This window comes from Halichoeres trimaculatus, unplaced genomic scaffold (genome assembly GCF_033239565.1).
Source record: "Halichoeres trimaculatus isolate MK-OKI-2021-1 unplaced genomic scaffold, fHalTri1.1 fHalTri1_scaffold_8, whole genome shotgun sequence".
Lineage (NCBI taxonomy): Eukaryota > Metazoa > Chordata > Actinopteri > Labriformes > Labridae > Halichoeres > Halichoeres trimaculatus.
The window spans coordinates 9,565,941-9,579,498 of NW_027437186.1; the positions used below are offsets into that span (position 1 = coordinate 9,565,941).

The 13,558-nt window shown below is 42.7% G+C and overlaps 1 protein-coding gene across 1 annotated transcript; it reads left to right on the forward strand.

Moving 5' to 3' along the window:
• Nucleotides 1-3,249: 3,249 nt before the first annotated feature.
• Nucleotides 3,250-13,357, forward strand: polr1b (RNA polymerase I subunit B). Its single transcript, XM_074676535.1, has 15 exons — nucleotides 3,250-3,527; nucleotides 4,640-4,807; nucleotides 4,897-5,043; nucleotides 5,148-5,280; nucleotides 5,595-5,731; nucleotides 8,129-8,352; nucleotides 8,537-8,708; nucleotides 9,174-9,342; nucleotides 9,428-9,709; nucleotides 10,727-10,860; nucleotides 10,940-11,110; nucleotides 11,196-11,352; nucleotides 11,586-11,782; nucleotides 11,858-12,108; nucleotides 12,286-13,357. Exons 1-15 carry the CDS (start codon nucleotides 3,351-3,353, stop codon nucleotides 13,166-13,168), a joined length of 3,402 nt encoding a protein of 1,133 aa, XP_074532636.1. The 5' UTR covers nucleotides 3,250-3,350; the 3' UTR covers nucleotides 13,169-13,357.
• Nucleotides 13,358-13,558: the final 201 nt, after the last annotated feature.

Genomic DNA, 13,558 nt, shown 5'->3' on the forward strand with positions numbered 1-13,558 from the left:
CTAATTTCGTGCAGCGCACCACTGTGCGCTACCAATTTGACAATTTGGTAGACCGTCTGCACATAGATGGGTGTGACGGCGCGCCAGGGGGAGTTGACAGCGCACCAGGGGGAGGTGTCAGCAGATTCATGTTGGTGCAGTGACAATTTTGTGCCAAAAAAGTGCGCTGAAAGCTCGCCAGCTCCAACCTGGTCTATCCTCGGCGCAAGGGGGAGCGCAGCTGTAATTTGGTGACAGGCGCACATGTGCGCACATGTCAACAAAGCCTCAGAGGCAGGTTTCCAGAGTGTCAGGCACATTTTAATGCAGTAAACAATCACAGCAATCACTATTTAATGTAACCGTCTGAACCAGCATATACATTTGTATCTATATTAACTGTCCAGTCACATCTGATGTCAGATTAAAGCCGTTTGTCATAATGGAAAGTTAACCTGACGGCAGCTGGAGGTTTGATGCACATCTTACAATTAAACAATTAACAGCCTTAACATCTGATACTGAGTATATATCTGGTTCTCTCATTTCATTTAATTCAAAGAAAAGAGGGAGAGAAAAGACAAAGAAAAAAGAGACAAAATAAATCTGTGTCACTCAGGATTTACTCGTGATTTCCCATATTTCTCTGTTTTATTCTTTATTTTTAACGTGATCTAAAAAGATGGAGTACATTATTGTAAGGAGGATGAGGTGGAGACACTGGGAGAGTATACAGTGTATCACCAAAGGCTCTGCTTGGCGATGACAAACCAGGAGTGCAGGTGGATCAAAAGTATTCTGAATGGATAAGCCAGCTGTGTAAATGTCTCTTCATTTTGTACTCCTATTAATGACAAAGGAACAGATTAAATCTCTCCCGGGAGCTGGCCCACACGGTGACACGCTTCGTGTCCTCCGATGCGCCCCGCAGTCCATTCTCCTGCAGCAGGGACAGCGGAGATCACTCAGACCAATCAGACGCTGCGCCTCAGCCGCAGGGCATTTAAAGGCTAGGAGAGGCGCTCATTTGATCTGTGAAAACAGCGCTCGGCTGTGTTAAACCCACTCGAGGCTTTTCTCCTCCCTCTCTGCCATTTGCACGGAGGGAGGCGTGGACGCGCAGCTCTGTACTCCTCTGCGCCTCGACTGCGCCTACCTTGGCACTGCAGGAAACTTGCAAAGTGTGCTGGTCACGCCCTTTTGGGCGCAGGGCAGGTGCGCCTGTGCCTGCGCCTGGTCGATGAAATTAGAGCCTGTGGTGTTCATCTGTTTTTTTTTTATTTTATTTTATTTTTTACTTAATACAGAGTAGTGCCTTTTAGTCAAAGACAATGCTTTTTAAGTAACATGAGTTGTTTCCTTCTTGTCATTTGATAGGATTGTGTGTTTGAATTAAATTGATTTGTTTATTATCACTTGGTTGTCTCTTTTTATCTTTGAAGTCTGTATGTGAATTAGATTTAATTTTTCCAACGTTATTAAAGTGTAGCAGATCATGAGAGTATGGATTAAAGTTTCTGGATAATTAGATGAAACCTTTTGAACAACTGGACCCTGATTTTTACCAGAACCATTTTCAGTTGCAGAGCAAATCTTCAATCTGCTTTAAAACAGAAGCATCACATGAGCTACTCACAATCAACTTCTATGAAATCTGGATCCAACACAGCAGCTCTTTTTGGCACTGCATTCCAAATAACATATTTAGTAAACTTGGAGGACTGGAATTTCTCCTTGTCACATGTTTTGTAATTAATAAACTTCCTATTTCATTATCAGAGTTCAATACAGAAATATTGTAGTCTTGGAAATTGGGCCTGGTCATTTGCTCTGCCCCTGACCCTGCTCTGATTTGTTCCGCTATTGAGTGATAGAGTGGATTTCCATCTGATGGTGTATTTAAGCCCAATCAGTGTAGTCCAATATTTATAGTTTAATTTTAGTTTTTGTATCGTTATTTTTGACAAGATGTGCTGATTTATTCGGTATTAAATGGAGTATTTGATGATCGCAAAACTGATTAGAACATCAATATAGGTCAGTGTTGACTCAGATAAGATATATAGGCCTACCGGGGTGAATCAAAATTCATTTAAATGGAGAAAAAAAATATAGGCTATATATATTTAATTTGAAACCGTTTATGTGTTTTTCATGATTCAAGATTAAAAAATTGAAGTATCATCTAAGTAACATCATCCATGTATGGATCACTTGGACATTTAGGGATGATTGAAGGCATCGTTATGGCACGAAACACCTCCGGATCAAATAAATGGCTACTTTCCTCGTGACTCCTCGATCTTTTCTTGTGCGTTATATTGCCGAGAAATAGGCTTCTCTCTCAATCAATAGATAGATTACTTCCGTGTAAATCCTGTACCGTGTACACTACTTGCGTTGATTTGGATAAATGCAGGCAGTTCACTGAAAGTCCGGTTCTCCAAGCCTGCCAGAGGAGTTTTATTGTGAAGGGCACAGCACTGTCGGACTTCAAAACCCCGCCCACTAATAAAATGAAATATTGAGTGGAATCATCATTTTTTTGTGTAAAAACGGTAAAAACTAAAAACGGGCCGTTTTTTTTTTTTGTCTTTTGCGCAAAATACAAAAACGGAAAAACAAGCCATTTCCTGTTTTTTTCGTTTTTTGTACAAACAGGAAAACAGCTTAATTTCTTCTGTTTGTGTCTTTTATACCCAGGAAACAGACTGATAAAACGTACCTTGGTCCACCAGAGGCTTTACTTCTAAATACTGTTGTGGAAGCACCGATTTGCCAATTTGCCATTTGTCCATGTATGTTTGTATGTCAGGAAAAAAAATGCCTATTTTTACTAGGTTTGGTTCACCTGCTAAGGTAAGTAAATTTATGGGCTTTTTTAGGCCCTTGAACATGGAAGTCCATTTTCACCCGTTGAAAAATATGTGTAAGCAATAATTATGAGTGAGTATCTCATTATTATGACTTAAAAGAAAAAAAAAGCATTCCCTCTCTTTTTACAGTCTGGAATCGGCTTCCATACACATGGGGGAAAAAATCGCAATATAACATTAGGCTATATAAAACAAAATAAAATAAACAAAATGTCCTTTCTACTGAGGTTTTATAAGATTTCCGAGAGATTCAGTTCGCTTTGTTTCTTAATTAACCATTTTCAAAAGAAACTAAGTAAATCAAAAATCCACGCACTGTTTACTATGAAGGCAGGTTTGTAGAGATACGACAATTTACGCCACTAGACGGCGCCATTTGGGTCTAGTGCCAAAAAAGAAAGCGAAGAAGAAGATAAGTTCCGGTGAAAGACTGAGGTACTTCTGGGATCATGCACGTGCGGTAAACAAGCACATGAAGCCCTGACAGAAACCAACATGGACTCATCTACTAAGTGGACTAACTTACCGACCGAGCCGAGTCTGAAGAACCTGACCCAGGCCGGGTTCGGGGTGCTGAGGGAGCAGCAGCATGATGCGATTCAGGATTTGACCCGAGCCCACATCGACAGCTTTGACCAGGCGGTCTCTGACGGGCTCTGCCGGGTCGTACAGGTCAGTCTTTGCATGGATGAAGTTATAAACACACACAGTTGTGCATGGTTTGACTTAATGTTGCTGACATGTAGTTAACTGATCGATGAATTAGTCTCTGTCATACTGTGTGGACAGTCATGCTGGTTTCACGTCATGTAACATGTTACTGTACTCATATATACTTTAAACAAGATCCTTAAATTAAAGAAGAAAATCAGCTGCATGGGGAGGGATCAGAGGTATGAGGGTTTTAAACAAATCCACTGGCTTATACAAATAAGTTATGACATGGATCTCATGGAAGTGCTCTGCTGTGTGAAGCAGATTACATTTGTAATCCCAGGTTGAACTGGGATCAGATATTTGGATCACTTGCTGACATCCCAAACCTTTCCAAGTAGGACTGTGTTTTGGTTAACATTGATCTCCAAGTAACAGAGGGATGAAACAGGAACCATAAAATAAAACCAGTCAGATAATCAAATTTAAAATACATTTCGAGTGTGGCTTTAAAAGGGACAGTGTAGCAGCTGCACCTGTGACTGTGAGGGATGAAAACACTGGAATACAGTTTGTACAAATTATACTTTACAGTACAGTATTCAGTTGTCTTGCTATCTGTTATTGTGCTTAAAGCTCCAATAGATTTGTGTTTGTTTTAAAGTTTTAATGAGGAGCATGTTCAACCAAGAAGTTTAAATTATGACTTATCCTTTCAAAATTTTTGACAGTGTTTATTTCCAACATGAGACGTTACAGTTCAGTCAGTGCATCAGCAGGAGGAACATACTGTAGGCCAACCCTCTCTTTGAAAGCAGTAGCGGCGAGGGAAAAAATATGCGGACCTGCCAAGACATTGTCAATATTTAGGGGGATTCAGTTTTTGTTCACAATGAAAAACAGTCTAGTTTTGTTCCTGTTAACGGAGACTCCATTCAGCAGTGACATTAGTATAAATGTTTCCACTGCTGGGGCGATCGCTCAGGACACATGATAATACCAGACCTGAGCAGCCCCTTGTTATGTCTTGGTGACCCCAGGCTGTCTTAGTGTTTCTGTGTCTGTCAGAGATTTTCCTACAGGTCTCCTGGCTCTTGAACTCTATTGACTGACCCTGTCCTTGTTATTAGGCCATCCCTCCTGTAGAGTTCCTGCACAAGAAGGACCGGCTCAGTCTAGCATTTGTTGACGCGGCCATCCAGTGTCCCCTGGTGGCCAAAGGCAGCATCTGCAGGGAAATGAAGGTGTTTCCTGCTGAGTGCAGAGGAAGGAGATGTTCATACAGAGGGAAGCTGGTGGTGAGTCTCTCACACACTTTATATCTGATTTTTTTTATGGTAAATACCTTGTTTTATGCTTAAATGAGGTCTGTGTGTTGTGATTTAAGGCGGATGTTAGCTGGTCAGTGAATGGTATTCCCAAAGGCATCATCAAACAGTCACTGGGTCTCTTGCCCATAATGGTGAAGTCTAAACTGTGTAACCTACATGGACTGAGTCCACGACAGCTTGTAGAGCACCATGAAGAGGCTGAGGTAACACACACTCATATACACATTCATGGATACACAAGTGTAGTCATTGCTCACATTTTGTCATGACATGTTTGTAAATAAAGTTTTATTTATGATGTAAACAGGAAATGGGTGGATATTTCATCATAAATGGTAATGAGAAAGTGATCAGGATGTTGGTCATGCAAAGGAGGAATTATCCCGTTGCCATGTCACGACCTAAGTGGAAGAGCAGGGGACAGGGATACACCCAGTACGGTAAGGCCACTTTGCAAAATACCATACTACCTTAAATAGTACCGTATCAGCCACAAAGCCCCTGTGACAAACTTTGATCTACATTAATTTTGGGACCCTCTGTGGACAAGACTGTATCTTATCTATTTGCTCATTTCATCCCGTACATGTATTGAAAAATGATTGTATAAAATAATCAGGCTTGTTTCTGATGGTCTGGTTTACTGTAGACAGTCACTCGTCAGACTGCTGTAACTTAAAACCTTTAAAGAAAAGCTGATTAGCATGGTAACTTTTATGGCTTAATGTGTTTAAATTGCTTTCCACCTGCTCAGGTATCTCTATGAGGTGTGTGAGAGAGGAACACACAGCGGTGAACATGAACCTTCACTATCTGGAGAATGGGACCGTGATGTTGAACTTCATCTATCAGAAGGAACTGTTCTTCCTTCCTCTTGGCTTCGCTCTGAAGGTGAGCATCAGGTCACCAAGTCACTTCAAGGTCACAGTTTAAAGAGGGGGTGTTGTGCTTTTTTTTCAGGTTGATAATGTGTCTTTGGTATCCCACAGGAGATTTACATGATTAACAGATAAAAACCCAAACTTTTTTCACCTTGGTGTTTTAGAAAACCCCTATTTCAGTCTCTGTCAGAAACCTTTTTTTAGTTGCTGTCTGTTTAAGGCTCTGTTCCACAAACCCCCGTCCCTCTAATTGGCCAACCTTCTGGAGGCCCATCAAGGGGCAGGGCTATGGGAAGTCCTTGGTATTTCAGGCCCATCCCTCCAACATGTCACGAGCCAGTTAGGAAGTCCGCATGTGATGACCTAATAATTTCAGCAAGTCTCTGAAGCTCTTGTGCCATTTTTAAATGTGGGAAAACAGAATACCCCCATTAAGAAAGTGCTCTAAAGTCAGTAAAACATTAGGATAAACAATGTTGGAAAATAATCTAATTGCATTTTTTTTTACTAATATTGCGATTTTTTTGGAGGGACTTTTGTGTTTTGCATTATTCTCTTAACACAACCAATAAATAATTTTTTTGTATGACCAATACGACTGTTAACATATAAACAATTCAATCCTGTAGGCCAGGCCTAAATGTTATGGTCAGATGAAATGAATGCATGCATGAATTGATACCAATAACGTATCTTTGTTTAACTAGTATAGTACTATGCTGGTTTTAAGGAAGAACAAGTGCAAGTCACTATATTCCCTTCAGGTCTGTGTACATAGATTTTTGTTTTTTAATTGCAGCCTTTGCAATTTGAAAATTGCATTCTATAACAGTGTGATGCCAGTATTTCGATTAATTGTTCGGCCTTAGTAAAAACTGTATCAACTATCATTGCAATTCAGGCTTCTTGTGTAAAGCCTTACAAACTCTACAGGACCACACGGGAACTCATAAAGTCCAAAGGCTTTGTAAATTTATGTTGATGACAGATTTCATTCTTCATGCAATAGTGCTAAAGATAAAGGCTGAATGAGCTTGAAAAATGAAGCACACAAGGCTAGATGACCAAAACATATAAAAATAGATTTTTGGTGTCTTACCCTTTTGGCGATGAAATTATTATACAACAGCTATAAAACAAACTAACTGCTAAAAATTAAACTACGCACTGGAAAGTTAAGGAAATTCTAGCAGGATACAAAGTCCCATTCATGTTGCCAGTAGTATAATTTGACACTATGTTTAAAATCCAGACTAAGTAGCCATGTTGGTAATGCTGATTTAAACTAGAGGTCGACCGATATGGGTTTTTGGGGGCCGATGCCGATGCTTTCCAAATTTGGGCAGCTGATGCCGATATGCATAGCCGATTTTTCTGATTTGATATTCAAGCCGATTGTTAAATAAATATATATTTACCCCTTTTTTGTGAAACGCAGCAATTTCTGAGCAACTAAAAGAAATCTATTACAACAAGTCGTGTCCAGTCCTCTGAACATTTATTTAGCTTTCAAAACAATGAAATATTTTGTCTGAGTAAACACACAATGTAACAAGCAGTAATAAACATTCACACTCTTCTTAAAATGTCAAAAAAGAAATTTAAACTTATTAATATAATTTGAACAAAAGTATGTAATGTATCCAAGTGGTTCCACAAGTTCGAGGTGCTCATCTTTTTTGTGCCTGATCAAAAATTGCGTCATTTTATACAACGGATCAAAAATCGGCTTTTTAAAAGAAAATATGGCCGATGGCCGATAGAGACAAATGTCCAAATATCGGCCCGATATATCGGCCGGCCGATATTTCGGTCTACCTCTAATTTAAGCTTTAATTTTAGTGATGGTGGACACTGGAGCCTAACTGTCCGAAAAAGAACAGAGGAGCAGAAGAGAGCTAAATGGGAGAGTGATACAGCCTGAGCTAAAGGCTAACACAGGGGCTAAACTGTTTGTGATAATGTTCATTCCAACTCACAGTCAGCAGTTATTCTGCAGTGGTCTGTTCAAACTGGAGAGTCTATCAATAAAATGAAGAGTGAGGTTACGTTAGCTCTGCTTGGTAGATGACTGGCAGGACATAGCTAAACAGGATTCACTAATGTTACACATTACAGACATGTCTCAGAGCACCGGACTGTCAGTTACGCTGAATATAAACAGCTACTTAACGACTTACAAGCTGACAGTGTTTACTTGTTGTCACGTTAGCCGACAGATAGAGCATCGGGCTGCCTGTGGTGTTGTATATAGCCAGCTACTACAATGTAAACAAACACACACTTCATGCAAAGTATTTTATAGCAGTGTGTGTGAGACTCTGGGCCAGAGGATAAAATATGATAAACGTATAGGAGTTTAAATATGGATGCCGTTTGAATATACCAACCTGCTGGTCTCTCTCAGGCTCTAGTGGACTGGTCAGATATGCAGATCCAGCAGGAGCTGATAAAGGGTCTGGAGGAGAACTCGTTCTTCAAGAGCTGTGTTTGTGAGATGCTGCGTATGGTAATGGAGGAGGGCTGCAACACCAAGAGCTCCATCCTCCGCTACCTGGGAGAGAGATTCAGGGTGAAGATGAATCTGCCCGAGTGGTACACACACGAGCAGTGTGCGCACTACCTGCTAGAGTAAGTGGAATACACACTGTACACATTTACCACTTACAATGATCAGCCAAAAAGGGGAAAGAGAGAAAGTCAAACTTTACAAACTTTGCGTCTGTGATGTGTATTTCCTTCCTGATCTACTCTAATCTGAAGAGTTTTTACCTTCAAAGTGTCTAAGGTGTGTGTTGGTGTGTGTTTGTTGCAGTCAGTGTATCCTGATCCACCTGAACTCTGACATTGAGAAGTTCTACCTGTTGTGTCTGATGACGAGGAAACTCTTCACCTTTGCTAAGCAGCAGTGTTTGGAGGAGAACCCTGACAGCATCATGTGTCAGGAGGTGCTGACTCCAGGTCAGCTCTACCTGATGTTCCTTAAGGTGAGACTAACTACACCTACTCCATCAGGTTTAGCTTTTCTATCCACTGAACCATATTATTGCAAGCTTTGTCTCTCAAGATGTGACAGAAGTCGTGTGTCAATCAAGAGGGGTTTAATTCTTCTAGATGTATCCAGAACCTTTAAGCTTTTTAGCTCAAACTTTTAAGGACTTTAAAAACAATCTTTGACAAGTCCCGACTCTGAGAAGCTCATTGGACAGCCAGTAAGGTTTCTGGGGCTATGGCCTTTCAGGATCTGCCTCTCTCAGCAGCAGTTCAGCTCTGAGTGAAAGGCAGAAATGTTAAAACTTCATCTTAAAAGTAAAGGCATGCTGCTGTTTCTGTCCTTACTTTTCATTAAATTCAAATAGCCCTCTTTTATTTCACATGTCCTACTTGTTTTTTGAAGTCTGCTAAAAGTATCAAGAAAAGTGAAGTCACATGTACCACCCCCCTGCCCTCAGGAGCGACTGGAAGCCTGGTTGGTGTCAGTGAAGCTGGCCTTCGAAAAACGCGGCAGCAAGATTTCCCATTTGTCGTCTGAGAACATGATGAAAACCCTGAACATGGCCTCTGACCTCACTAAAGCCTTTGAGTACCTTTTAGCCACTGGGAACCTGAACTCCAAAACAGGTACTGAACTTGTGCCAATGTTGAACATGTTTGTCAAAACCAGGTCCCAGTTTGAGATAGACCTGCTCTATATTTCTGTGGTCAGGACTGGGCATGCTGCAGAACACGGGTCTGTGTGTCGTCGCTGACAAACTCAACTTCATCCGATACCTGTCTCACTTCCGCTGCGTGCACCGAGGAGCAGCCTTTGCCAAAATGAGAACCACATCAGTCCGGAAGCTTCTTCCTGAGTCCTGGGGCTTCCTTTGTCCTGTACACACGCCAGACGGAGAGCCGTGCGGGCTCATGAACCACATGACGGCCAGCTGTGAGATTGTGTCTCAGAGTCTGTCCACTGTGTCTCTGCCAGCACTCCTCTGCTCTCTGGGTGAGTCATCAGCTAAAATCATGATCATCAGAAATCTCTCAGGAAAGGAAAAAAGTTTAGAGATGTTGCTCTTGTGGTTCTCTGAACATTAGACCAGAATCTGAACAGAATAACTCCAAGAAATCAGTCCCTGTGAGGTAATGGCCAGATCTTGCTTCTCAGTTGGTGAATTCGCTGACAAACTTTGCCAGACTGCATTATGTCATCCTACCCAAAAGGAATACTAAAAAAAAAAACATTGGGCGCAGATCTTATTTTAGTCATGGATTATAAAATACAAGCGGGGTTATTTCAAGATCACTTACAAAGTCCTCACAACGCATTTAGCCTGGCTTCACTAAGCAGTCCAGTTGAGATCAGTACAGTTTGGTTCAGGTTGGATTGGTTAAGCCTGGTCCTGTTTGTGTTTCCACAGCCAACCGTTTCCACAGAGATGACATGTAAGCCAGAGCGTGAATAATGCATGACACAGTGTACCTCTCTAATAAATCCAATGAAGAAGAAAAATGCAACACAGTAAACAAAGATCAACGATGGAAGACATGCAGCAATTCTTCTTTGTGGTTTCCATGTGGCTCTTTGTTACAAAGCACAATCAAGCTTTGTTTCAGAGAAGGCTATGAGGAGAAACACAGCAGCCGCTGTCACGTGTTAAATGATGACTTTTTTTTACCTATGAACTGTCTGCAGTGTTGTAGCTCCATCTTATGTGATTGGATCTGTTTAGTGTGGCACACCAACAGAAGGTTCCCAAAAAGTGGGACGGTTGGTCTCAGTTAATTGGGGATCAGTCTCAGGATTAGTCAGTGGAAACGCCACAAAATGCTTGCTGTTCTGAAACAAACCGAATGAACCACTTGGTTGAAATGGGTTGTAGATTCATGATGCATTGACCTCTGGGATTTCAGTATTTCTTTAACAAACAAACTAAATCTCAGAGATTAAGAAATTCAAGTAAATATAAAAAGGTGTTTTCATTAAGAACACAGTAATTAAACATTATCACTTCTGTCCTAGGTGTGACTCCGGTGGACGGCCAACCAGGTCATCCATTCTCAGACTGTTACCCAGTGGTTCTGGATGGAGCAGTGGTAGGCTGGGTGGAGACTGATCTGGTTCAGATGGTGGTTGACTCCATACGCAGGTTTAAGGTACGTACGCTGAACCAGATTTAGACCAGGTGTAATTTACTGCCTGCTGATAACTGACAGCCAGAGTGTAACCCCTCAGGTGCTGGGTGAGAAGAGGATCCCTCCATGGACTGAGGTGGTTGTGGTTCCTAAAACAGGAAAGGCTAGTCTGTACCCAGGGCTGTTTCTGTTCACCACACCCTGCAGGATGGTCCGACCCGTCAGGAACTTATCTCTGGGGAAGCAGGAGCTGATTGGCACTTTTGAACAGGTAAGACGAGGTTTAGAGACGTGCTTAGACAGCTCACGATCATTGATTGTTGGTGATTATCAATCAAACTGTGTCTCCCTACAAGCTGTACATCAACGTGGGCATCATGGAGGACGAGGTCGAGGCTGGAGTGACGACTCATCAGGAGCTGTTTCCTCACAGCATGCTCAGCGTGGTTGCTAACTTTATCCCTTACTCAGACCACAACCAGAGCCCCAGAAACATGTACCAGTGCCAGATGGGTCAGTACACACACACACACACACACACACACGCACACACACACACCTTAATAATCTTTGGGTTTCACAGATTTATTGATGAAGCATCAGAAGTCCTTCAGTAAACATCAGAAAACTGAAGCATGCTGTGTAAATGTGATGATGTTTGTGTATTTCTGTGTTAAGTGTAACCTGTGTGTGTGTGTGCATCTGTATGTTGTTGACGTGATCGAGTTTCCTTTGCGTGTCCTCAGGTAAACAGACTATGGGCTTTCCTCTACACTCCTTCATGGACCGCTCTGACAACAAACTGTACCGCCTGCAGACCCCTCAGAGCCCCATGGTCCGGCCTTCTATGTACGACCGTTACGACCTCGACAACTATCCGAGTGGCACAAACGCCATCGTAGCCGTTATCTCCTACACAGGCTATGACATGGAGGACGCCATGGTGAGGATTCATGCTGTTTTCGAAAAAAAAGAACAGTAGAAGAAGAGTAGCATTGACAGATTTCTGTTTCCTTAGATTGTGAACAAGTCATCATGGGAGCGCGGCTTTGCTCATGGCAGCATCTACAAGACAGAACTGGTGGACCTGGCAGAAAAGGTTCGGGGACAAGATGGCGTTGTGTTTGGAACCAAACCGGGGGACCCCAAAGTGTCAGGCAAACTGGACTCTGATGGTCTCCCTTACATCGGGTCTATGCTGAAGTTTGGGGATCCCTTCTACGCCTACATCAACCTGAACACAGGGCAGACCTTCGTCACCTACTACAAGTACTGGTCTTCATCACCAATCCTTGTACAGATCTGTGTAACCGTTAAATCATTTAATGAATCATTCCTGAAGAAGTATGAAGTCTCAGCTCTTTGAAACTAACGCCCCACAGAGGCCACAGGCACCAGTTTCACTCACATTACAGGAAGTTAACATCTGTTCTCTCTCTCCGTCAGGAACCAGGAGTCTTGCGTTGTCGACAACATAAAGATCTGCAGTAATGACTCTGGCTCGGGGCAGTTTATACGGGTCTGCATCACTGTACGGATCCCACGAAACCCCACCATTGGAGACAAGTTCGCCAGCCGTCACGGTCAGAAGGGCATCTTGAGCCGCCTGTGGCCAGCTGAGGACATGCCGTTCACTGAGAGCGGCATGAGCCCCGACATCTTGTTCAACCCACACGGCTTTCCCTCTCGTATGACCATTGGTATGCTGATAGAGAGCATGGCAGGGAAGTCTGGCGCTCTGCACGGCCTGAGCCATGACGCCACACCCTTCCGGTTCTCCGAGGAGGCCTCAGCGCTGGATTACTTTGGTGAGATGCTGCGAGCTGGGGGATACAACTACTATGGTACGGAGCGGCTGTACAGTGGGATCAGTGGGCAGGAGATGGAAGCCGACATCTTCATTGGAGTCGTCTACTACCAGCGTCTGCGTCACATGGTGTCAGACAAGTTCCAGGTAAGGACGACTGGGGCGCGGGACAAGGTGACCAACCAGCCGGTGGGAGGAAGGAACATCCAGGGTGGGATACGGTTTGGAGAAATGGAGCGCGACGCCCTTCTTGCTCATGGCTCGTCTTTCCTGCTACACGACCGACTCTTCAACTGCTCGGACCGCTCGGTGGCTCAGGTCTGTGTGGACTGTGGCAGCCTACTGTCCCCCCTGTTGGAGAAACCCCCTCCTTACTGGTCATCCCTAAAACACCGCAAGACAGTGTGCTCGCTGTGCGGAAAGAGCGATTCTATTGACTCTGTCTCTGTGCCTTACGTGTTCAGGTACTTTGTGGCCGAGCTGGCAGCTATGAACATCAAAGTCAAACTGCAGATCAAATGAGCTCACGTCTGATGACCAGATCAATACTGAGTGATCTGTGTTAAGATGCTGCAAAAACACAAACTGTTAAGATGTGGTGAGACAGATCGGACTGAGAAGACACTTCTAGTATGCTGAGGTGTTTTATATTAATGATGCTTAATAAAAAAAATCAAACCCAAACATGAATGCCCCCTTCAGAGTTATGAATGTTGCATCTATATATTTAATAAAGGAAGGGATTATTTGAATTTAGCTGGTGGATATGAGTTCTAGCCAAGTAGCAACTTGTGGAAGTCTAAAAAAAACACCACACACTTTGTTGAGTGTCTGTTTGAATTTGTTTCTGGAGTGTCCGTCCAGAAGTTTCCAAGAACAACAAACACACCAAGCAAAAAAAAAACCATGATA